The sequence below is a fragment of the Alexandromys fortis genome, unplaced genomic scaffold, assembly GCF_014885135.2.
Source record: "Alexandromys fortis isolate MF-2015 unplaced genomic scaffold, M_Fortis_MF-2015_v1.1 scaffold_27, whole genome shotgun sequence".
Lineage (NCBI taxonomy): Eukaryota > Metazoa > Chordata > Mammalia > Rodentia > Cricetidae > Alexandromys > Alexandromys fortis.
Genome location: NW_026067952.1, coordinates 14377993 through 14404440, shown reverse-complemented (window position 1 = coordinate 14404440; position 26448 = coordinate 14377993). Strand labels below are relative to the sequence as shown.

General features: G+C 50.1%; 2 protein-coding genes across 2 annotated transcripts; one reads left to right on the top strand and one right to left on the bottom strand.

The window, feature by feature from the left end:
- Positions 1-8042: 8042 nt before the first annotated feature.
- Defb124 (defensin beta 124) lies at positions 8043-11375 on the bottom strand. The gene is made up of 2 exons (XM_050151293.1): positions 10947-11375; positions 8043-8260 (listed from the first exon to the last, which is right to left on the bottom strand). Exons 1-2 carry the CDS (start codon positions 11002-11004, stop codon positions 8103-8105), a joined length of 216 nt encoding a protein of 71 aa, XP_050007250.1. The 5' UTR covers positions 11005-11375; the 3' UTR covers positions 8043-8102.
- Positions 11376-15010: 3635 nt separating this feature from the next.
- On the top strand, positions 15011-23723 carry Rem1 (RRAD and GEM like GTPase 1). The gene is made up of 5 exons (XM_050151292.1): positions 15011-15140; positions 15942-16495; positions 17670-17749; positions 21894-22095; positions 23011-23723. Exons 2-5 carry the CDS (start codon positions 16156-16158, stop codon positions 23280-23282), a joined length of 894 nt encoding a protein of 297 aa, XP_050007249.1. The 5' UTR covers positions 15011-15140; positions 15942-16155; the 3' UTR covers positions 23283-23723.
- The last annotated feature ends 2725 nt before the right edge of the window (positions 23724-26448 follow it).

Genomic DNA, 26448 nt, shown 5'->3' with positions numbered 1-26448 from the left:
AAATTAATTCAGACACAGAGTTGGTTCTTTGAAAAGATAAACAAAAGGGCTGGGGAAGGGTTCATTTGCTACACAAGTGTGAGAACCTGAGTTCAAATCCCGAGAACCCATGTAAATGCTGAATGCATAGCTTTGGCCTCCATACCCCCAGCACTCCTGCAGAGAGATGGGAGGCAGACGGGAACCCCAGAAACTGGGGGCCACCTCCTCTAGTGTATGCAGTAGTCCTACAGAAATGGGAGGCAGACGGGAACCCCAGAAACTGGGGGCCACCTCCTCTAGTGTATGCAGTAGAAAAACAACAGATATCCTGTCTCAAAAGAGGTGAAAGGTAAAACTCATGAAGTTGCCCTCTGACCTCTACACACACACCATGGTGTTTACAGACACAAACATGCACACACATAAAAAGAAAAGATAAACAAGGTTGACAGACTGCCAATTTAGCCAAGAGAGAGAAAGAGGAGGCTCTGATTAGAAGGCCATTGAGATGCCTCGGCAGGTGGAGACAGTTGCCGTAGAAACAGGGTGACCTGAGTTTAATCCAGGAACCCACGTGAAGGTTAAAGGAGACATTGTCCTGCGACCTCCACAAACATGCCATGGCTCATCTTGAACACACAATAATAAGTAAATTATTTTATTAAAAATATAATTGAAGATTAAAACAGAGACATTATAGCAGATACCGGTGAAATCTGGAGGGTCTTTAAGAGATAGTGTTAGGTGCCAGGAAGATGGTTTAGAAGCTAAGGACACTTGTTGCCAAGTTTGATGACCTGAGTTCAATCCTCAGACCCTACATGGTTCTGGAAAGAGAACCAACTTCCTAAAGTTGTCCTCTGACTCCACATCCTGACAATCATGCCATAGGCATGCATGCGTGCAAGCACACACGTGCGCACACACACGGAGGGAGGGGGTGAAATGTTTCAATTTAGAAATTTTATATATCAATAAATTTTAAAGCCGGGACAAAATAAATTTCTAAACACATATTATCTGTAAAAAATTAAGTCAAAGCCAGGTGGTGGTAGCACACACCTTTAATCCCAGCACTCAGGAGGCAGAGGCAGGAGAATCTCTGTCAGTTCGAGGCCAGCCTGATCTACAAGAGCTAGTTCCAGGACAGGCTTCAAAGCTACAGAGAAACAAAAAAAAATTAATTCAAGAGATACAAACAATCTAAACTGATTTGGAAGAAGCAATGAGGGCCGAGGCGATGTCTCAATGGTGAGCACTTGCCTAGCGTACACAGCTCTGGATATCCTATCTCCAGGGCCACAGGGAAGGAAAGGAGGAAGAGGAGGAGGAAGAGGAAGCAGCAGCGAGAGCTAGAGAGATGGGTCAGTGGTTAAGCCCACGTGCTAGAGGACCCAGGTTCTGTTTCCAGCCCCCACATGGCAGCTCATATCTGTCTGTAACTCCAACTCCAGAGGTTTGACACCCTCTTCTAACCTCTGCAGGAACTGGACACACATGGGGGAAACACTCAGGTTCATCAAATGAAATAAATAAAAAGGTTTTAAGCAATGAGTAGTAGTGACGAAGAATCTCCCGGGGGCTGGAGAAACGGCTCAGTAATGAAGAACACTGGCTGCTCTTGCAAAGGGCCCGAGTTGGGTTCCCTACAGCCTACAGTGGTCTGTAATGCCAGTTCAGGAAATCCAGTGCCACTTTTATAGCCTCTGTGGGTGCCGATATTCATGCAGTGCATAGACATTCATGCACGCAAACACCCAAACATATAAATAACAAAAATTAATAAACATTTTAAAAAGAATCTCCCAGAACAAAGGATAATGGTCCTGTAGTAGTTTTGTAGTAGGAAAAACAGTAATTTTGTTCTAGGAAAATTCAGTTGTCAAGAAATACTTGCGTTTGAATTCCTCACCTACAAGTCTAGGAAATAAACCATTATTTGATTCTCCTGGACACACATTGCATGCCTCCTTGCATTCAAAATGTGCCTAGTAGATTCCGCAAACAACCACAAGAGGGCAGTATCTTCCCATGAGACTCAATCTGGCCATTGCATGAAGTCTAAAACAGCCTCTCAGAAGAACCTGCCCACGCTGGCCTTGAACTCACAATCTTTCCAGGTGCAGGCTGCATTGCCCTTGAAATGTTTCCAAATACTATTGGAGTTAGAAAAGGCAAATACCTTAAATTAACTTTGGGAGGTACTTTAGCAGTAAACATCTATTTTTGAAAGAATTTTGCTGGGTATAGTGGTGCAAGCCTTCAATCCCAGCACTCTGCAGGCAGAGGCAGGTGGATTTCTATGAGTTCAAGGCCAGTTTAGTCTTCAACCACAGTGAGTTCCAGAACAGGCAGGGCTACATAGAGAGACTGTCTGTAAAAAAATAAAAAGGGAGAGAATATGTAAGCATGCCCAGAAGTTGGTTGTAATCACATTCTCTGTGGTTACATAAGAAAGGACCTTTGTTTAAGTCAAACAAAAGACACCACACCTGAAATTTACCTGCCAACAGCTCGCAGGAGGCAAAGGTAGAAACTGGGAGAATTGTCTTAATTGAGGTTCCCTCCTCTCAGGTGACTTCAACTTGTTACAAGTTGACATAAAACTAGCCAACACCACTGACCGCGTGTCAGCTTGACACCCAAATCACGGCTAAGTCTCAGCATTTCCTTCTTCTCCAGCCCCAAGATTACACATTAATATTGGCATCACAATAGAAACTACTTTCAAACTGAAAAGTCCCATCGTCTAACAAATTTAAACACTTAAAATTCAGACACTAAAAACTCCAAAGTACCTTTAAAATACAAAGCCTCTCAGCTGTGGGCTCCCATAAAATAAAAATAATTAAATAATTTCTTTCTTCAAAAGGGAAGAGCCCAGGGCACAATTGCAGTCTGAACAAAGCAAAACCAAACTCTGATGTGTAAATAAGTCAATATCCAGCGTCTGGCATTAACTCACTGTCTTCTGGGCCCCTCCGAAGGGCTTTGGGTGACGTCTCTGTCTCCACCCTCTGCAGCACACACAGCTGGCTCCCAGGCTCCACCGCTGCTGCTGTTCTTGGTTGTCACCCTATGACACCGGCATCTCCAAACTGCTGGGGTCTCTGTGCACCTGGCTGCCCTTCACCAATAGCTGCTCCTGGGCTCTCTGCAGGGACTCCATCCAGGCCTACCTACCACACAGTACCAAGCCTCAGCTGCGCTCCATGACCCTTCGTGTCTTTACAACCAGGACCACATGAGTGACTCTTACTAGTTCAGGTGACAGCACTGGGTTCGACTGTGGCAGCCTCTGGCTCACAGCATCTGCCCCCGACCATGTGCTTACTCTCTCGGGAAACACTTCCCAAAAGATTTCACCTCAGAGATGCGGCTCTCTCGAATCACAGGTGATTCCTCAGCCCCAACTAATCAGCATCCATTGTCCCAGCAAAGTAAATGTTTTGGTCTCTGGTTAATCACAGCCGAGTCTTCGCCTCCAGCTGACCAGTCACAGCTGTCTCCACACGAAAGGTCTGGAAGAGTCTTTGCTTCCCTCTGAGACTCCGCAAGCCAGGTCTCCGTCCTGTGCACCTGCTCTCAACAGCCTTTTTTTTTCTCCACTTAGCACAGCTGTGTTTAGTCCGTCATAATCACTCAAACTCTTCTTGTCTTTATCGTCAATATTGCTTTGTTATTAATCCCTGGGCTTTCCCCCCTGCTTTTAATTTAGCTTATAAAAACCTATTTCCCCACAAGTAATTTTTTATATCAGGCCCAGAAGAAACAAACAGACACTAGTACACACAAAAAAAATTGTCTGTATACTTTTGTTTTATGCTTTGTTTTGCTGATACTCATGGGAGACCTGCCCTTTCCTAAACAGAAACAGGAGGAATGATTGAGGGGTGGAAACAGAGAGAGGTAGGGAAGAGGGATGGGAGGAGAGGATGGAGGGAAAACTTCAGCCAGGATTTAAGTAAATAAATTTATTTATTTTAAATGAATGAGTAAATAATAAAATAAATAAGGAAGGACCGCCTGAAAGGTCATACTTTTAAAATATGAATGCATCTTTGTCATCTGCGGTCTTGAGTGGTTTCCCTTCTTTGTTCCCTATTCTTCTCCATTTAAGATATGTTATGACCACTAAGCCTTTCATTTTCCTCTTGGCTAGTGCTTCATATAAATGAACAGTGTCACATACATCTTCTGATAGGAATAGCTGAATCTAAAACTTCAGTGCCCGGTCACACGATATCTCATGATAACCGCTTTGGGGTCTGTGGCGCCTAGAAGTCTGCTCATTAGTTTTTCAGGGAACTAAAGTTAAGTGATTGCTCAAGTTCCGTGCAAGGGTTTGGCTTTTCAGCGTTTCCAGGAGATGCTATATCCCTCAGCACATGGGGCGGCAACGGTCGCCGCTCGCAACACTCGTGTCCTCCAAGCTCCTACAGAACGGTTCACTGAGCTCTCAGCACTCAGTGGCTCTTCTAACCCAAAGATCCAAAGTCCATTCATGCTCCCCCTGTGACAACATAGTCAGGACTGTCACAGAAATACCCCACTCCTGGGAACAACTTGTCTTAGCTAGGATTTCTGTTGCTGCAATGACACACCATGACCAGAAGCAAGTTGGGGAGGAAAGGTTTTATTTGGCTTGCACTTCCTCATCACTGCCTGTCACTGAAGGAAGTCAGGACAGGAACTCAAACAGGGCAGGAACCTGGAGGCAGGAGCTGATGCAGAGGCCATGGAGGAGCGCTACTTACTGCTTGCTCCCCACGGCTTGCTAGGCTTGCTCTGCCTGCCCAAGACTACCAGTCTAGGGATGACCCCACCCACAATGGTATGAGCCCTCCCAGGCAAGCACTAATTAAGAAAACGCTCTACAGGCTTGCCTAGAGACAAATCTCAAGGAAGCGTTTTCTCATTTGAGGCTCCTTTCTCTCAGATGTGTCGAGTTGACATCATAAACCTATGCAGTACGGCCAGTATCTGGGAAACCATGGAGACTGCACTATCCCGGAGGCTTTTCTGTGAGAGAACTCTGCGGACAAGTTGGCCAGGGCTCAGTCACAGTACCAGATTGCAGTGGTTTATGTTACTGGGCGCTTTCAAAGCGTTGGGCCACCTTCTCTGACCCTGACACCCTCTGCCAGCCTCCCCAGTCCAGGCTGTGGTGATTTCCTCTTGGCAGCAAACAGGCTGAGGAAGTGACTTGCCCTGGGTCGCACAGTCTGAGATCTGTGGCGTGGCTGGGAGGAGAACGTGAGCCTCTGTGACCCCCACTCTCAGTGACCCTTCACGGGGGTCCCAAAGCCACAATGCTACATCTGAGGCTGCGCGTGGAGCAGGGGCTGCTCTGTGCTTTCTGGAACACTGGGGGAATGAGGTCAGGGTGCAGGACCAAACTTAGTCAGGTCTGGCCTTGCCTAAAGCCACTGGCTTAAACCCTTAATCCAGCGTCTGTTCTAGCATCACTACTGTTGCTCCAGTATGGGAGGCTCCAGCACAGGGGAGCAATTCAGAGAATTCAGGGTTTGTTTGGCTCACAGTTCCAGGCTACAGCCCATCATGAAGAAGCTGAGGCAGGAACTCAAGCGGCTGGTCACATCATATCTGCCATCAAGGGCAGAGAAGAACGCTCTCCTGCTTGTCCGCCACCACTCAGTTAGCTTTCTTCCCTCTTATATAGTTTAGGGTCCAGGCCATAAAACGATGCCACCCACAGTCAGGGTAGGCCACCTCCCTCAATTAATAGTCAGGACAGTCCTCCACAGGCCAACCTGGTCTAGATAACTGGCCACTGAGAGTTTCATCCCAGCTGATTCTATGTTGTGACAAAATGTCCATGTCCCTTTGGGGTTTCCTAAATCCAGAGGTTTGATCGGGACGACAGTTCGGTCTTCCAGGGTTCTTCTGCTTCACCCATGCATGATAGAAAGTGTGAAAGACTGATGCTGGCTGAAGGCCGCCAAGGAACGGGTGGCGTGTGCTCGCCACTCGGGACAGTGTGGTGTGGTCTCCCTCTGACTCCTCATGGCTATCCCAATCTGAGGTCACCTCTGAGGCACCCCTGCGGCTCAGCTGGCCTCCTGGAGTTCTTATCGCTCCTGTTTCTGATCTCATTTCCCTTGACTCTAGCATGCTGTGCCCTTCAACAGCTTGCTGCTTAGTTCCTCACGGGGACCACACAGGAACAGAGCAGAAGCCGGGGCCCAGGCCTCCGCACAATTCACTTTGTGGCAGGAATGACCCAGCATTGGAGGGTTGTTCCTGAGCTCCGTGAGTGTGTCTGTCTTCCTCTCCATCTGCGTTGGCACTGCAGGGATCAGGAGCTAAAGGGTTAACACCCAGCCAGCCAGGTGTCCTCCAAGACTGCCCCTGTCACAGCAGCACCCGTAACCCCCACAAACCTCTCTTAGCCTGACCACCACTAATCCATCCGTGGCATTCACCCCCCTTACTGGACCACCACCACCTAGAGCAGCCCCCTTCTCTGAAATCTCGGGGACCTCTTCCCTTGACATTCCTTTAGGTCATCATACACCCCATCTCTCCATGGGACCAGTCCCAGCAGACTTCTTCTTTTCCAGGCTTTCTCAAGACAGAAGTGGCCACGAGACAGCATGGTGGCTCAGCAGATGCAAGCAGAAGTCAACCAAGAAGGTTCCAGAAAAAGCGTTTGCTTTCTGGATTTTACTTTTACATCGCCAATGTTGCTCTTACTGATAGATGCTGGTGCTTTGTTATTGGTAAGAGCTGTGGCTATTATTAGTTCTTATTGCCAACTTTCTCCCCACCAGCCAGTCCCCCATGCCTGCCCTAAACAGGACATGGGCCCTGAAGTCTTGGTGATTGTATAGTGGCCCAAGAAAATGGGATTATAGAACGGTGGTGGTGGCAGTGGCTGTGGTGTGTGTAGTGTAGTGATATTTCATTTGTATTTTAGTAAATAAAGCTTGCCTGAAGATCAGAGAGTAAAATAGCTGCCCTGGTCAGCCTTACACACCAGGCTGTGGTGACACACACCTTTAATCCCAGTATCCCTACTAGTTTGCCATAGAAACACAGGCATTAGTGGTGCATGCCTTCAAACCTAGCACTAGAGAGGAATATAAGACAGGAGGAGACAGGTTTCAGGGGCAGTCCCATTCTGAGGATTTGTGGAGGCAGGATCACCATTTCAGACTGAGGTAGAGGTAAGAGCCAGTGGCTGGCTATTTTGCTTTTCTGACCTTCAGGTTGAACCCCAATATCTGTCTCTGGATTTTTATTAATCGTGCTACAGGTGTGTGTGTGTGTGTGTGTGTGTGTGTGTGTGTGTATTACTGGGGTACTGGGGATTGCATACAGATCTGCACATACACTAGACAAGCACCACACCGCAAAACCACATCCCCACACCTCCAGATTCCTTCATCATGAGAAGGGATCCGCTGCCAAAAGGTGAGCTTCCTGTTTTTCCACCCAAACACAGCCTTGATGGGTAGATGGGAACTGAACCCTGTGCCTCTCTATGTACCTGTCTGATTCTGCGGGGGGCAGGGAGTGTTTTTCCCACCTTCCTGCATCATCGGTCCTCATCCCAGAAAGGATGGACTTTCCTCTGTGTTCTCTTCCTACTCATAGGAAAACTGCTTACTCCAGTCCTTAGGGCCCTACCTACCTAGTCAGACCCCTGAAGTCTGAGCAATGAGTAGATGAAGAAAGAGGAAGATGTTCCCCCTCCCAGCCAGGCTGCCTGCCTTTCAAGCCAAACTCACCATCTCGTCTTGGATGGCAGAAGCCTGTTGTTGACAAGTTATCATTAACCCTTATTCACCATTCTGCCTTGCTTCGGCATTCCTTCTGCAAAGTCCTAACCACCAGCCAGCATCCTTCTCCCTGCTGTGCGGATGACGATCCCAAGGAGGCCAAGAGTACAAATCATTTTTCCAGAGTTAGTCAAAACAGGAACAGTTAGATTGATCATGAGCGCCCACGCTCCCCAGCACCGCTTCCTCCAGCCATCCCTCCCACACCTTCGACTTCATCCCCTTCCCATGGAGAAAGGGACACAGTCATGCATGCAGAATACAGAGCGAGCCGGCAGCTTTATTGTGGAACAAGGGTGCCAGCGCTAGAGCGGGTTAGTCCTCTCTGGTCTTGGAGGCCGGTGGAGGCCGGTACGTGTAGGAAAGGCAGCACAGGGACGCATCGGGACACAGGTGCATGTAGGTTTCCTGCCTCGCGCAGTAAGTTCGGCAGGCCCCTTGGCCATTCCAGCACCGTTTGAATTCACTGCTTCCTGTGTGGAGGAAGACCACAGATCATAGAGCAGCCTGTGGGTCACAGGTTAGACCGCTGGTCACAAGTTGGACTACAGATTGGACTATGCTGGTGATAGGTTAGCTCTCTGGTCAGATGTTAGACCACAAGTCATAAATGAGAGCACTGGGTTACCATGGAGGTTACAGACCTCATTCTAGGTAAGCCCGTAAATCACAGATTAGACCATAGGTTAAAAGAATAACTTCTTGTCCAGGTAAAAGCTCCTACCATGTACACCCTTGTTCTTCCCTTAACAGCACTATACCATTGTGCAGCTGGTCTCATTTCAATCCCTTTTATAACGGTGGAGAGATGAAGACTCACGGAGGTCAATAACCTTAATGAAACCATCATAGTCACATGGCAAAATCAGAGTGAAAGCCAAAAAAGCCTCCATTATACAAACATTCCCTGGCACAAAGGGACCTCTTTCATGCCAGGCTTTAGTGTGAGAGTTTCCATTCACAGAAAGGCGAAGGCTTTGGGGAACTTGGTCTTATATTTGGGGGCCATGGCATGGATGGAGCTTCTCATTTATTCACTCAGCAACTATGGAGCTGCGGGGATACCACAGTTTAAAGTGAAAGAAAGTGCAGACAGGGCAATCAAAAATGAAGTAAATACTTAGAGCTTGTGGTAAGTGCCCCATAGAACCAGTATTAGCGCCCCGTGGAACCAGCATACTGTGGTAGCCAGTTGGAGCAGAAGTGGGTAAGAGGGGAGAACAGGAGCACTCAGGTTTGCCTGGGACAGCACATTCCAGACAGGTGACCTCAAGCAAGAAGAGAACCAGGAGTGGGAGGCAGAAATGGAAGGCTTCCCTCAGTCTTCCTAGACTGAGAGATCCCTCCAAGACCTCAGAGGATGCTGCCAGACCTGTGTACAGGTTTACTAGCCCTATAACCCTGCCTTCCAGCCCAGCAGATCCTCTTAGACAGACCCAGAAACGGTCTCACAATCTCTAGGCATCACAGCCTAGATGTGTGTGACTAATGGTGAACAAGGCCATGTGACCCTGGCTGTCATTTCCCAGGCGAGTGACCTTGGCCTTGGATTCTTCATCTATAGCACTCTCCTTCAGAGGGTAGTCATGGGAACCAGGCACATTGCAAATGGTCAGTAAGCAGGAACTGAGGTTATCAGGGTGAAACTCAGGTGGTCAAGGCTACCAGCATCCAGTCTAGGAATTTCCCTCACTTTCCAGATAGAGAAAGAGTCTTGCCCCAGACCACTGAGCTAGGATAGGTTTAGAAACAGAACTCTCACCTACCCTTAGTGTAGCATCACCTTTGACCTTCCCGAGGGCTCAGAGTTGGGGTTTCCACTACCCAGTACACCGTTCATCTACTCTCAGTTCTGTATCTGTGGCTTTGGGCTGTCTCCCTCCTGTGTGTGCCCCACTCCCGCGACACTGGCCTCCTCCGCTGTTTGCCTCTTGCCATTCCCATGGTCTGAGACAGCCTTCCTTGGATCCTCTGTTCACACAGAGTTCTGCTCAAACCTGCCTTCTACAAAATTATATATTTATAGTGTGAGGTAGGGCAAGGAGAAACTAAACAGCGCTATGGCTGTATGATGGGCACATCCGGGCTCTTCAGACCGTTTCCTACCTCCTCTTAAAATGTCTAACATTAAATGTTTTCAATGTTTTCAGATCTCATCTCACTATGTTACTCTATTTTTTTTTTTCACGTGCTAAATGTGTCTGTAATAAACTTGCCTTGTGGGCGGGGGCATAGGTCAGTGCTTAAACACGCATTTAAGCGGTGTAAAGTCCTGGGTCCCATCCCCACTACCATCAAGCAAAACAGAGGAAGGAAAAGACAACCTTACCTACTTGCTACGCCATTCTCTGTCTATGCATATTTTACGCTTTTTTCAAAACAGAAGTTTTGAAATTTTTTCTCTCATTTTTTAGTTTATATTTTGTTATTTTTCAAGCCAGAGTCTCAAATTCACTAAGGAGGTCCAAGCCGGCCTTGAACCCTCAATCCTCTCTCCCAAGTCCTGGGATTACAGGTGTGAAGTATCATGCTCCGATCACAATAAAAGGGGTTCTAGAAGCTGGGAGGATTGCTCAGTGGTTAGGCACACTTACTGCTCTATCAGAGGACCAGAGTTTGGATCCCAGCACCCACATCAGAGAGTTCACACAAGGGCAAATAACATCAGCCCCATGGAGTGTGATGCTCACTCCTGGCCTCTGTGGACCTCAACACTCACTTGCACAAACACACACACACATACACACACCATTTTACAAAGGGAAATAAAATAAATCTTCAAACGTTTTAAAGAGCTGATCAGAGCCTTTCAGCACCATCCATCCAACCCCACATGCTACTAACAATTTGCCTCCATTGTTTTTATATCTGTAGCCACCGGACAGGTTATCTGTCTGCCTGTTTTCTCTTCCCACAAGCCTCCAGCAATCATAATAGTGCATAGCTTTCAGAAGAGTTTCTGTGGAGTGAATCCCATTTTACAGATTAGGGAACTGAGGTGCAGCCTGATTTAACAACTGGCTATATGCTGTCCCACAAATTAGTGGAACCATAACTTAAACACTAATCTGGCCTTCTGGACCTGGGAGCCTAGTATTCATTTACACACACACACACACACACACACACACACACACACACACACACACACATGATTACCTGGTGGCACATGACCCAGGACCAGGAAAGCTACAATGAGCAGAATCCACTGTGCCATGGCCACCAAGCTCCTGGGGAGGCTGCCGGGACCAGGTCAGAGAAGAATCCAGCATAAAGTCTTTCTGCATTTCCAGCTTTTATGGGCTGCAGAGTCATGGGCAGCAAGCCCAGGTGGGAGGGTGCAGCCACGTGGTCCCAAGGCTGCTTAGCCCTCTCATGGCTAGCTCTGCGTGGACTAGTCAGCCACATCCTCCTGAGGCTGCAAGGCCCTTGGGTCCATTGAGGGGGAACAGGGGAGGAAGAAGAGATGAATCTTCCCAGCTGAGAGAGTAAGAAAACACTTGAGAAAGGCCGGCATCTTCCCATGTGCTGGTGAATACTGACTGTCAACTCGGCAGCATCTAGAATCACTTTGGAGGCCAACATTTAGATATGCCTGTGAGTAAGTTTCTAGGTGAGCTAATGGAGATGGGGAGACTCGCCCTCAGTGTGAACAGCCACTGCATGGGCTGGGATCATCCTGGACAGAATAAAAAGAATGCGAACTGAGCACCTGTATCCTCCCTCTCTCCCTCCCTCCTTCCTCCCCACACACAAAGATGCAATAGGAGCAGCTGCCTCACATTCCTGGTGCTACCCTAATAAGCTGCACCCTCAAACTGTGAAGCAAACAAACCTTCCTCCCTTAAGCTATTTCAGTCAGGCATTGGGTCTCAACAAGGACAAAAGTAATTAACCCCCTCCCTAACCACCGGGAGACCTTAAACAAATCGCCCAACCTGGAAGAGACCCAGGCTGCTGCCACCTACAACATGATAACAAGAGTCCTTTTCTTTCTTTTCAAATTGATTACCTTATTTTTAATTTTCTATTAGATTCATTCATTTTATTTTATGTGTTTTGTCTGCGTGTATGCATGTGCACCCTGTGCATGCATGGTGCCTGCAGAGGTCAGAAGTGGGAATAGATCCCCTCGAGCTGGAGTTAGGGATGGTTGTGACCCACCATATGGGTGCTTAGAACCGAACCTGGGTCCTCTGCAAGAGCAGCCAGTGCTTTTAACAACTGAGCCATCTCTCCAGCCTCTGATCTACTCTGAGGATGGAAGTTATTACTCACAGAGAGCAATAACTAACTACGCTTGGAGCATTGAATGAAATGAGGTTCTCAAAGCATAGTGCCCGGAGCAGCAAACCCCACCTGAGAGAAACTAGAGCTCCCTAGCCGTACCCCAAATTTCTGAATCAAAGAGCCATGCAAGTCTTCTAGGCTTTTCTAAGACACCACTCCAGACGGAGCCACTGGGATAACACATGCACAGTACTTAATGGTACTGAGTCTGGTTCCTTATCGTCTAGGTTACAGCAGGAAAGATGAGCAAGGGAAGGGCATCCCCGGCACAGGGAGCAGAACAGGCCTGAAAGTGCAGGTCACAGCCGCGAGACCTACTTAAAAGAGGCCGGGATGACTACACACCACGATGGCTTAAATGCTGAGTTCAGACTTCCATGTCATAGACAAAAACATGTTCATTTGTTTGCCTGTCTTAGCAAGGTTACCTCCGGTTACTTTTTCCTTGGGAGTTAAAACAGGGCCAGGCCCTTTGGGTTTTCTCCATAGAAGCCCCACCAACACATGCCTCTAGGCCACACAGCCAGAAAGTTTCCAGGTGGTGGCCCTGACAAATTTCTTCTTTGTCAGTATTTAAAATTTTAATAAAAGCTTGCTTAAGTTGGGGGGGGGGGGGGGGGGACACTCAGGGCCATGCTATGCAGCCAGGCTGGCCTAGAACTTACTATGTAACCCAAGCTGACTGGAACTCACAATCCTCCTGCCTTAGCTCTCAAGTGCTGGAATTCAGATGTGCACCACCGAGGCCTGCAGATTACAATTTTAAATGAAGAGACCGAAACCCAAAGAGGGGAGTTGACTCGCGTAAGCTCCCACGGTGACAGAGTTAACAGAACTAGGACTGGAAACCAGATCACCGCACTCTCAGACTGTGAAGGGTGCTAGTCCAGCACAGCCCAGCCTGCAGGTAGAACAGGGAGGCTGAGGCAGCAAAGCTACCTGTTAGAAGCACAATCACATTTATGTCTTTCCCCAATGGCAGAATTTATTAATAACAATAAATCTACAGGCTATGTCCTTTCCATTGGATGTAAGTTGCCAGGCAGTCCCGATTTGATAACTGGCCCATGGCATTCTCAGGATCTTTATTCTGATCTCAATTATTAACATTATATTTCACACAGTTCCAAGTATGTACATGTCTACACAGGTCTATAGCTGTGTGTGTATGTTATTGTGTATGAGTGTGTGTGTGTGTGTGTGTGTGTGCTGTAGAGAAGCTACAAGGGGTTAAAGCAGCCACAGAGGTCAAGGGGTATTAGGGGAAGCAGAGGGCATATAGGACCAGAGAAGTCACTGCCAGTGGTTAGACAACATACTAACAACACAAGTGGAGAGCTTCCGGAGGTTCACAGAGCCCGGACACAGGGTTAAGCTGCAGCCAGAGAGGCAGCCAGGACCAGTCTGGCCACATAAGTAGATGGACAACGGATGGAAGAATGGTAACAATAAGGGCATGTTAAATGGTGGAGACTCTGCTGAGCTGAAGCTTTGGATAATTGGGAGATCTGTTGGTCCCTTTTCACACACACACACACACACACACACACACACACACACACACACAGCAGGTGATCACATGACAGGTCTGTGGGGATGGTACCATGGCTGCATCACTTATCCTTTCTGTGAGGTCCAGAGAGGGTGCTGTGCCCTTTCCTAATCTGGTGCTCTGTATGTATGCTGCAGGCTCCATACACCAACGAGCCTGGATGGGACCAGTGTGAACGGATACGCTAATAGAATTGTCTATTGGTCTCCACCTCGTGGGTGGTGCCGGACGGGTGGCAGTGTCTACAGGCTGCTCTGCAGGTGCAGTCAAAATAAAGCCAACGGCCACTTCGTAAAATGGGGTCAGCCAGGGCGAGGCACAACCTGAAAGCCACTGTTCTACTGAAACTTGGAACAGAGCAGAGCCTCATCTCCAGGCTGCGGAAGGGAGTCAGACCTGAGGGAGTTTGTTACTGAGGGGGCTGAGCCAACATACCCTGCCTTGTGGATCTGTTCCAAACCAGGCACCTGGAGTCCCTCAACCATGACCAGGAGTCCCACCCACAGGTACAGTGTGGCCTCCACAGCACACACAACACACACATACACACCCCTAAACCCCCTCAAGAGCTAAAGGGGCTCCTACCCCAAAGAGCTCGAGCCCTGGCCTTGTAGTCAGCTCCTTTCTTCTTTGCCAAGATCAGCATCTCTCCTGTTCCCCATGCCTACAAAGGTTAAAACTGATGGATAGATAGAGCCAGTGCAATGGCTCAGTAGGCAAAGGCACTGCTGCCAAGCCGGGCAACCTGAGTTCAATCCCCAATATCCATAGACGGAGAGAACCAACTCCTCCAAGCTGTCCGCTGTCATCTGCACAGGTGCCTTGGCAACCTCTCCCCACCCACCCACCCCGCAAAAATAAAGGTTTTTTAAGTTTTTTTTTTTTTAAAGAGAACAGTAAACTAAAAGACAGAGTCTTTTGTCCCTGCGAACCAGCAGCAAGTGAACCATGAGTGAATTAGTGGTATCTGTACCAGACATTCCGAAGTCTCCCAACAGAGTACATGGGCTCTTCCTCCAAGACCGCTTTTCAAAACTAACCCTCCACCCAGAGCTTCTCAAAGGGTGCTCTGGGGATTATCTGCATCTGTTATCACTTGGACGTTTGTTTAAAATGCAGACTTCTGAACTCCGAGCCCAGTTCTCCCGCATGGCCTCCCTTGAAAGGTGGAACCTGGGGCTCTGAACATCGACCAAGCTCCCTCAGAGGCTTCCGCCCAGGGCTGAAGTTGGTGTACTCGGTAGATGGACACAGAGGGATTTACAGACCCAGGAATAAACTCCCTCTCCTGGCACTCCATTCCTACAACTGCCACCCCTACGGGGAGGACTGGAGGCGGAGGTCTGCAGGGCGGGGACCCGGGCTGCCTTGACAGGGCGGGGCCGCACGGGGCGGGGTGGCTCTGGACCGGGCGGGACGGGACAGGCCCGAGGGGCTGCGTACCGAGGCCGGGGAATAACGGAGTACTCAGCAGCTGCAGCAGCGGGAACTCGGAGCCTCCACGCATCAAGGTAAACTTGGCTGTCCGGGCGGAGTTCTCCGGTCGCCTGCATACAGTGTGGTCCGAGGACTGGGAGCCTCGAACCAGCGTCCCGGAGGGTGCGGGATGACAGAGCTAGGAGAGCCCGGCACAAGGAACGCCACCATCACGCCCGACCGCCCCAGGACTTGGGACTCACATCCAGGGCCGGGAGTTGGGAAAGTTCCAGCTCAGACTCCCCGGAAAAAACACTTGAGTCCTGAGCCCGGTAGGCTCCCTTCCTGCACCCTGTTCTGTCACCAAACCAGTTGCTGGGTCCCTCGCGGCTTCTGTCCCCCAACAAAAGCTGAAGGCCATGGCGCCAGCGGCTCCTGAATTTTTCACGCAGGGGCGGACCGGGCACGCCGTTCCCATGGCACCAGGGCACTCAGGTTACAGCCAGAGAGATCCCTGGAGCCCCTCGCCCTTGTGGGGCACCAACGCGCCCCTCCCTTCCTTTTCAAACTCTGCCTGGGGGTATCAGGCAGCGGGAATAAACTTCCCAGAGGCCTCAATCCTCCTCAGCATCCCCCAACCCTGAACAAGTGAAGGAGACTGGTGGGGAAGGGGGAATGGGGCGGTCCGATGTTTCCTGTAGGGAGGGTCTCAGATCCTGAAGGGGAAGGACCGGTCCCGGTAGGCAGCATGTGCTGTGGATGCATTAGGTATCTCAGCTGGCTGCAGCCACTCTCCGGTCTGTGTCACGGGGAAAGGGTCATCCTCGGAATTTGGAGATCTGCTTCGGGGTGTGTCAGCCTCTGTGTGTTTACAGCCTTGCCCTCGCCCCTTCTAGGCGAACCCCGGTGGACTCTAGGCCTGAAACCAGCAGCCCCCAACCCCAAGGAGCTGAAGAGCTCTCCCTGCTCCCCCGTTGAACCAGAGAGGACTCTGGAGGAAGTCGTTTGCACAGTTTATCAGGACCTGGAGAAGAAGGCACTCAGGCCACGGACTTACTGCTCAGCCACCTTCTTTTAGAAGGAAGGAAGGAGCCAGGGGAAAGACTGAGGATGACACTTAACACCCAACAGGAAGCGAAGACCACCCTGCGCCGCCGAGCCAGCACTCCGCTACCCCTGTCATCCCGGGGCCACCAGCCTGGCCGCCTGTGCACCGCACCCCCTACTCAATCCCAGCATCCCCGACTGGGTCAGTCGGCCTCCCTCAACCCTCCCATTCGAAAACCTTCCCCAGCCCAGGATGGGTGGTCCTCTGAATCCAGCGACTCTGAAGGCTCTTGGGAAGCCCTCTACCGGGTAGTGCTGCTTGGAGACCCCGGCGTCGGGAAGACCAGTCTGGCCAGTCTCTTCGCAGGGAAGCAAGAGCGGGACCTTCATGAACAGCTGGGAGGTAAGAGCCCTGTGGGGTGAGTCAGGCAGGTAACAGGACAGAAAAGCCTGTCACTAGGGGCACAGGATTACAGAGAAGAGAGAGTTGTGCTGGTCACATGCTTGCTGTTCAACATATAGGAGCAGTCAAGCATGCTAAGAAGTAAATGATGTTCATCTAGGGCTGGGCAGGACACGACCTGGACAGGGCCTAGAGGAGGGAAACTGGGTGAAAAGTACATGATTTGTCTCCATGTCATAAGGGGAGAAACTCTGAAACCATGTGTGTCAAGAAATGACAGGCTTCCACCCAGCTCAGAAACTCCCAGCCCCGGGGCTGGAGAGATGGCTCAGCGGTTAAGAGCATTGTCTGCTCTTCCAGAGGTCCTGAGTTCAATTCCCAGCAACCACATGGTGGCTCACAACCATCTATAATGAGGTCTGGTGCCCTCTTCTGGCCTGCAGGCATACACACAGACAGAACATTGTATACATAATAAATAAATAAATATTTAAAAAAAAAAAAAAAAAAGAAACTCCCAGCCCCGAGTCCTCAACCTCTCTCCCCTCCCATCCCTCAGCCCTCAACAAAACTAATGTTCTTCCCAAATAGAGGCTTCCAGATCTCCGGTTCTGAGCTATAGATTGTTCTACTCCCCCGAAGTGCATTGAACTGCAGGGCAATCAGAGTCCTGTCAGATGACAGGAAGACAGGCCTCTGCCCGGCAGGCTTCGAGGGCACAGGGTATGAAGGGAAGGAGTGGCTAAACACAGAGAGAGGATGGGGACCATCTGACCAGTTCCCTTCTCCAGTCTCGACCTTCGCTGGAGTCATGTACATATGCTCACACGTGTGTGACAGATGGGGAGACTGAGGCCTGAGATAATATGATCTGCCTGAGCTAGAGTCCAGAGCAGGCTGGGGAGGATTCCCAGGTTAACCCCACCAGTCCATGTTCATTCAACTGACAAGAGCCAGCTTCTTGCGCCTGCCTGCCATGTACCATGTACCATGTACTATGCTCATAACTGGGGACACATGGACACCTAACAGGGACTTTTAACCACCAGGAAAGACAGAACTCCCTACCCCAAGGAAATGTGACGGAGTGACTGACAAGAACGGGCAGTAAGGCAACACCGTGTCTGCAGTGGGCCACTCCACCCTGAGATTGTACTCTCCCGCTTGATTGCAGATGTGTACGAGAGAACCCTCTCGGTGGACGGAGAGGACACCACACTGCTGGTCATGGACACCTGGGAGGCCGAGAAACTGGTATGACATTGTAAGCCTGGGAAGATGAGGGATGCTAAACCTAATAGTAGATGCCTGTCTCCTGGGGTATATAGAGCAGGGCTTAGGACAGGGACCTGTCTGGCCCCTTCCCCAAACCTACACCTTTTCCTAAGGTAGGAGAACCTCATAGCCTTACCCTCTTTCCTCACTTTACCAATCGCCCTCCCAGCAGACATCCCAGAATGCACTTCTCCATTTGCATGCCTCCTCATCCTTATGATACTCCCACATTTGCCAAAGCAAAAACCACTGGATTTGACCCCAAAATGCCTAAGGGTGACACGCACACACCTTCCTTCTTCTTCCTAGTTGTGCAGCTTTGTGCAATCAATAGACTTACCCTGAATTTCGATCTTCTCATCCGATAAATGGGTCAAGCATTTTCTTTTTTAATTGTTTCTACTCCTATTTGTTTACAAAAAGTTCTGGGGCTCAAACCCAGGACCTAGAGCCAGCTCTGCCTGTGTCTTCCCACTGAGCAGTTGTATCTTAGCCACATCATCAGCTGGTCTTGTTTTGTCTTGTCTTTAATTCTAATGCAGTTCCGCAGTGGTGAGCCCAGTGTGGAGCATGAAAAGAGCGCTAAGCAGGAGTGGAGAACTGTCTGGGGGATGTGTGGTGCTAGGGAGGTCGTGAAAATGGAAAACGAAAGGTTACCATCCCCTTTCCCCTGCCAGAACAGAAATGCGATGGTTTCTTTCCCCTTGCTACATAACATACGCTTATTGTAGGGCTTTGAGAAGTTAGTTGAAGATGAACGGGAGATGTAGCCTAATTGTAGAGTTCCTGTTGGCACACTGAATTACAAGGCACTGAGTTCAATCCCCAGCACTGCACAAAAACTAGGTATGATGGTGCATGCCTGTAATCCCAGTAGCTAGCTAGAGGCAGAGGATGCAGAAGTTTGAAGCCATCGTTGACTACATGGTGAGCTCAAGGCTAGCCTGAGCTTGCATGAGATTGTGCCTCAAAAAGGGGGAGGGGGAGAATAGAAGGAGACAAGACATCAGCGGGGATATCCTCTCTCTCCAGGGATTCAGCTGACAAAACCTTGCACCTGCCCACCATGTACCAAGTACTATAGTCACAGATAAGGAAACATGACACCTAAGGGGGCTTTTTGAGCACCAGAAAAGAACATGGAGTGACTGGTTGTTTCACCTTTTCCTTAAACTTAAACCCATAAAGGAAGCTAAGCATACAGTGTTGGGCCACGCAATGAGTCTGAGACCAGCCTGGACTACATAGTGAGTTCCAGGACATCTGGTGCTGTGTGGAGAGACCTTGTTTCACAAATAAATAAATAAATAAATAAACAAGTGGGCAGTGTTGAGTGGCGGACAGCACCGCTGATAGAACCAAAGGAGAGAATGAAGGGGCCGTGTGGGCAGTTCCTTTTCATTAGGTAAATGTTTCTCCATTTTTTAAGATTTTTTATTGTATACTTTTTTTATTTTGTGTGTGACACATGCAGATGTCAGAAGGCAGTCTGCTGCTAAAATCGGTTTTCTATTCTTACCATGTGGGTCCGGTGCTATCTCACCAGCCCTGGCATCAAATTCTTGATCCTCCTGCATTGGCCTCCCCCGTGCCACAACTACAGGCATGCATCACCATGTCTGGTATGGCCAATAACTTTCAACAAGTATAAAAGGAAGTCTGGGTAGGGATGACCGTGATGGTGTTTGTAAAACAGGAGCTGGGGTTTATGGAGCACCCTCCCCACCCCCACCCCCACCTCCAACACTGGGAAGCCCTGGCATACACTGTGATGTGCAGTTAAAATGGTACATACAGTTGGTCTTCTACTTCCCTTTCTGTCAACAAGGAAACAGGTGTTCAGAGGGGTTAATGTGTCCAAAGTTCTCAGAGAGCAGGCACACTCCTGCCCAGATCTACAAGGCACACTCATGCCCAGATCTACAGAATCCACAGCTTATACTGGTACTGTGTCCCCATCTGCATGGGAGTATTACTTTCTGAACCTTCTTCAGCTTGAGTTTCACTTCTTCACCCACTCGTTCATTAGAAACACTTGTTAGAGGCTGGGCGATGGTGGCGCACACCTTTAATCCCAGCACCTGGGAGACAGAGGCAGGCGGATCTCTGTGAGTTCGAGGCCAGCCTGGTCTACAAGAGCTAGTTCCAGAACAGGCACCAAAGCTACACAGAAAAACCCTGCCTTGGAAAAAAAAAAGGAAAGGAAAGGAAAGAAATGCTTGTTAGGTGTCTATAGTGGACCAGGATGCTGAAGACCATAGAGTAAATGAGTCAGACAAGGTGCTAGTCTCATGGAACTCGAGGGCCAGTATGGGGAAGAGCTGTTTTCTGGATACAGTAGAATACTGTGGGTTAGTCAGTGAGTTGGGCAGACCAATCAAAAGCCAGGCATGGGACCTGCAAAATGACTAAATCCGGACAGAGGTGCCTGCCACCAAGCTGGACAGCTAGGGATTTACCCCACACTGTGGAAGGAGAGAACCACTCCTAAAAGCTGTCCTCTGACCTCACCACTGCATCCAAACTTTTGGTTTTTGGTACTTTTTGTGATGTGGGTTCTGGGAATCGAATTCAGTCAAGCTCAGATCCTCGTGTGTGTGCAGCAAGCCTTTACCCCATGACCTACCTCTAGGCCCCGAGATGCTGCATCTGTTTGATTCTACCCAAAGGCTACTTGGCCTGGAAAAGATCAACACAGTGGTTGAGCGGGCACAGGCACCCCTACCGAGCGAAGACCTGACACCTCTCTGCTCACCTGTCCCACGGTCCAGCTTCTTCTCACTCACAGTCCTTCCCTGTCAGCTTTTCCCACCCTAGCCTGACCGACTCATCCCTTCCTCTACACCACTTCCTGCCACTGAGCCTGCTCCTCCTTCCAAGCCCTGCCCACTGACTCACTGGGAGCCCTCCCAGACCGGCCAGGCTTTACCTGCCCCCTCACACCACATCTCCCTCCTCCTGCACTTTTGAGGTCCCTCCTAATGGCCCTCCCCGCCCCTTCCCATAGCTCACCTTCCAGAACATGAGCCTTGAGGACAGGAACCAGTCCTCATGAGAGTCTTTGAAATCTTCACTCCCGAAGCATTGTCTCCGTTATTCTGGTTCTCCTTTCCTTGGTCAAAGGACTAGAAAGAGCTCTGCAACTTACGTGTTCCTTTCCACTTCCATCCCTCTCTGTGCTTACACCCCACGGTGACCTTTCAGCTCTCTCTCCAAAACTGTACTGAGAAAGGCCTCCCCGAATTCAGTCTTCTCTCTTCTCTTCTCTTCTCTTCTCTTCTCTTCTCTTCTCTTCTCTTCTCTTCTCTTCTCTTCTCTTCTCTCTCTCTCTCTCTCTCTCTCTCTCTCTCTCTCTCTCTCACACACACACACACTTTATTTTATTACAATTTGAGTGAGTGTGTATGTTGTGTGTGTGTGGTGACGTGTTATGAGGGCAGGTACACACTTTCCATGTGCAGGCGTGAAGGTCAGAGGACAGCTTTTGGAGCTGGTTCTCTCCTCCCACTGTGGGATCCAGGAATCATATCCATGCTTTCACTGCAAGCTCTTTTACCCTCTGGGCCTTCTCAATGGCCCTCTCCTCCTTTTTTCTTTGAATTCTGGATTGCAGAAAGACTAAAGTGCCGTGTCCCAAGCCCAAACTCTCCTCACAAACTAGATAGAGCTAAATGAATCAGGCCTTCAGGGGCACACATATAGGTCTAGGACTCCAGGGGCTGAAGCAGCAGAATTGCCTCAAGATCAAAACCACTCTGGTCTGCAGTGTCAGACCTTGTCAAAAGAAGGAAAGGAGGAGGGGGAAAGAGGAGGAGGAAGACAAGACTCAACAGGCAAAGCAAGATGCCTCTTGCAGGAGAGGGTTCCCCACTCAGTTTCCGTCCAAAGTCAAGGGAAGAGGGAGGAATGCTAGGTAGCCTATGTCAGATTTCCCAAGCAAGAAACCGAGGCTCAGAGAATCAGCAGTTTTCCCAAGGTGGCACGGGGCGTTATGATAGAATTTGTGCCCCAAGACTATCCAGAATGGAACCTGTACCTCCTCCACCCTTTAGACCAAGGAAGCCTCTTTGTCAGCCAGGGCTAGGCACCCTCTGAGGCTGGGCCTGGGGTCCCTCCCCCGCAGGATGGAAGCTGGAGCCAGGAGTCGTGCCTGCAGGCGGGCAGCGCCTACATCATCGTGTACTCCATCGCAGATCGCTGCAGCTTCGAGAGCGCCTCGGAGCTCCGGATCCAGCTGAGGCGCACACATCAGGCCGACCACGTGCCCATCATCCTGGTGGGCAACAAGGCAGACCTGGCCCGCTGCAGGGAGGTCTCCGTAGAAGGTGAGTTCTCTGCCCACCGCTCCTCTCTCCTTCAGCCTTACTGCTCCTCCTCGGGTGCTCACCTCAGAGAAGGTCTGGACCCTCCACCTGGTGCATTCCTGCAACTACCTACCAGGCCTCATCCTCTCACCTCCCAAATCGGTACCCGAGTTCTACAGTCCCCTTGTGCCACACTCCAAGTCTCTGTACTGTCTTGCCATCCCCAGTGTCCCAGTCCCTATATTTCTCTAGCCCTATTCAATCATTCCTCCTTGACGCTGACAGAAATTTCCAGAACCACAGTTTACCTTGTGACTTTTACTTAAAATTCCCCCTGTAAACTCCCCTGGTAATCAGAGACTAAATGTCTACCAGCTGAAAATGGCCTCTAGCGGCCTCAGTATAAATTAGGGAGATTATAAATTCAAACTTTGGATGAAACAGTGTATTGGCCAATAATTACAACCCGAAACTTTTTAAGGTAGGTATAATTTGTATTTATAGTGGGAGAAGAATAGTTTAATAAATTCCATATTTCTAGTGGGGCCGGTAAGATCTTAAAACGGCCCTAGTCGTGAGGTCGAATCTTCTCAGCCTCGTTCTGCTGAGTATCAGCCAGTCCCCCAGACCAAGTTGCCGTCTCAAAGCTCCTTATCATTTGCCTCTGGGTCCCCCGACACCTGAATTAAGTAAGCACCGGGGAAGCTCACGTGCCTTTAATCCTAGTCCTGGGGTGAGTGTGGGGAGCCGAGGCAGGAGGTTCTCTGTGAGTTCAAGGCCATCCTGGTCTAAAGAGCTAGTTCTAGGACAGCCAAAGCCACTATAGAAACCCGATCCTGGGGTGGGGGGTGTGTGGGGCGATGCTTCCTGAGAGTCTGAACACACCTCTTTCCACCTTTAACTACTCCTTCTATCTTGGCTCCCCCACCCCCTTAGAGGGCCGCGCCTGTGCAGTGGTGTTTGATTGCAAGTTCATCGAGACTTCAGCCACTCTGCAACACAACGTGATGGAGCTCTTTGAGGGCGTAGTGCGTCAACTGCGCCTGCGCCGCCAGGACAGCATGGCCCCCGAGCCACCTTCACCTCGACGACGGGCCAGCCTGGGCCAGCGCGCCCGACGCTTCCTGGCACGCCTGACAGCACGCAGCGCACAACGCCGGGCACTCAAGGCCCGCTCCAAGTCCTGCCACAATCTAGCTGTGCTCTGAGGCGAGCACCTCTCTGGGGTGATGAGACACTGTGGTGCCACTAAGGGCCGAAGGTGTGTCGCCTCGAGTCTGAGTAGTGGACTTTGCCTGTTTCCAGGATGGCCAGAGAGCATCGCCAGGAGCCAGGGCTTTGAGAACCGAATCTTCTTCCCTGGGGAAGTGATGGGTGGACTATGGGGCTGTAAACCCAAGCTGGGCACAAGTAGGGTTTTGGTTCTTGTTTTGTTTTTTGTTTTTTATAGAGTGGGTGTCTTTTTGTAAAACTCTTGTCCCTGGGCTGTGACCAACGCTCAGAACATTCCGCATCGAGCCAGTCCAGGATGTCCTGTCTGATGCATGGACCTCACTTTCTGGGCTCTTCTAGGCATCTCCTCCTCCTCTCCAAACATCTAACTTGACTAAAGACTGGTTTGGCCTGCTGGCCTTGTTGTCTTGGACAATCAATAAAGTCAATGAATTAGTTATGTGCTCGGGCCCTCCTCCTCCCTGCTGGATTTAGTTTCTTCCCCATGCCCAGGAGACACACACTGTGGACCACGTGACTACCACAGTTCCGAATGACCTGCCATTTGCTCCTTTCCCTAGAATTCATGCTGGCACTGAGGGTGGTGCCAGCTTGTGCCAAGCCGTCACTCTGTCACACATGCTATGAAGCTCTGGCATGGAGCTGCACACCCAACCCCTGTTATTTTTGTGCATGCGTGTGTTCCGTTTGCACACCACCTAAGACTGCTAACCTCCTCTGGCCGCTTAGGAAAAGGAGGTTCCGAGCGGGAAGGAAGGAGCCCAGAAACATGCAGCTGCTCTAAGGGAGGCCACTGAGATCCCCGGTGCTATGAAGCCCTCTACCACAGTTCTCTTGACGAGGGGATAGGGTGAATAGCTCAGTCGACAACTCAGATGAGGTCCTGAGTTCCATACCCAAAACCCAGGCAAAGAGCCAGCCTGGTGCTACAACCCTATAACCCCAGCACCTTGGAGACAGAAACTAATGGATCCTGGAACTCATGGGCCAGCTACCCTGCCTTATTTGGTGAGCCTGGGACCAGTCAGAGGCATTGTCTCTAAAAATGAGACGGGCAGATCTCCGCTGCCCTACACACACACACACACACACACACACACACACACACACACATAGAGTGACAGGAGATACAGGTGTGATTAAAGATTCAAGCTTCTTGGAACAGTGGGGTGATTGGTTTGATCCCACCCTAACAGTGAAAAACAAAAGCAGGGGAGTGTTAAAATTCTATAGGGGAGGTGAGGATAGCAGCACACACCCATAACCACAGAACTCAGGAGGTTGAGCGAAAGAATCAAAGCCAATTTTGCCTTCCAGGGAAGGGACAGGGAAATTAGGTACATACCTGGAACATTACTACTCAATGCATGCAGAGGCAGGAGGATCCCCCGAAACTTCAAAGCCATCCTGGTCTACAAAGCAAGTTCCAGGCCAGCCAGGTCTACGTAGCCTGGCGCTAGCTCAAAACAATGGAAGGGCAAAGATTTTTTTTTTCTAACACAATTTTGCGTATAATTTAAGGGGGGCTGGCAGGAATTCCATGGAACTCAGTCCATTAATCCCAGGATAGACACTAATTTAGTCCAGTGCATTCGTTTTCCAAATGTGGAAAGTGGAGCCCTGGGAGGAGCAGAGAGCACTCCAGGGTCACCAGTCAGTGAGTTCCAGGCCCCCAGGACACAGTGAAGCTTCCCGCTTGCCTGGGGACCCAGCTGGGTGTAGGGGTGAGGTCAGGAGTTTCCATGTCGGTGGGATGGGGGAGGCGGGACTGTCACAACTTTGAGAAGAGAACAAGATGCAAACTGTTTGGATCATTCTGCCTCTGACTCCTGACACCTCTGCCTCCAACCAAATGCCGCCCCCAGCCAGACTCCTGGACCCTGCACGGGGGTCACTCATGGCCCAGTCCAGAGGAACGAGGTGCAGAAAAAAAAAGTGCCCTGGGGTGTCCAGTTCCCCCAGGCTCACTAGCTCACTGGTCACCAGTCATGCCCAGGAAGTGGAGGAGGGTCTCCCCACCCGAAGTTGTCTCCGGCCTGCGGTCGAGAATGGGGGTGGGAGGCTGTAGCTGTGGAAAGTTGGCAGAGGCCGCCGGCAGCAGCCGGGAGAGTGGAAAAAATGATATCAAACCCGGAAAAATGCAGGCCGGATGGAGGGCCGGGTGCGAGGGCGGGAGGAGGGGAAGACAGCTGCCTGGACTGAGAATCCAGAGGGAAGGCTGGTGGAGTTTCCCAGCAGGCCTCAGGACATGGACAAGCGCTCTCCTTCCCTCTGTTCTTGCTCCACCGGTATTTACTGAGGGTCTACTATGTGCCAAGGCAGAGAGCCAGTCCCTCGGGAGACCCTGCTGGCTGCTAGAGCTCACCCTGCCTGGTGGGAAGGTACGCGCTGCGCGAGAGAACAACCTACTGGATAGAGGAGTCACCGGGAAAGGTGGCCATCAAGGAAGACGGTGAGGAAAATGAAGCCAGAAAGAGAAGGGAAGCCAGGATGGGGGAAGGGTGTGTGCAAGGCAGGGGTCCACATCTGAACTCCTTTCCTTCCCCCTTTGTGTATACGGCGCAGTGGTGGCACAGGCCTTTAATCCCAGACTTGGGAGGCAGAGACAGGTGGATCTCTGTGAGTTTGAAGCCAGCCTGATCTACAAAGCAAGTTCCAGGACAGTCAGGAGTGTTACACAGAGAAACTCTATCTTCAAAAAAGCTAGTTCCAGGACAGGAACCAAAAAAAGCTACAGAGGAACCCTGTCTCAAAAAATCAAAAAAAAAAAAAAAAAGTATGACAATTATCTGTCCCAAACTTGACTCTAGGAGTAAGTGTTTTAAGATGCATAAAATGAGGCTAGGGGTGGCTCGGTGCTGTACAGGGCTCAAGGACCCAAGTTCCATCCTCGGAACCCATGCAAAAAATCAGGTACCATGACACAGGCTTGTGACCCCAACACCAAGGAGACAGACATACAGACTGCTGACCTTCATGGCACCGCCATCCTAGCTTCTTCTATGAGCTTTAGGTCCCACTGAGAAACCCTGTCTCAAATTTACAAGGTGACCTGAAGTGGCACATGCCTTTAGTCCCAGTGCTAGGGAGGCAGAGGCAGGATGATTTCAGTTCGAGGCCAGCCTGGTCTACAGAGCAAGT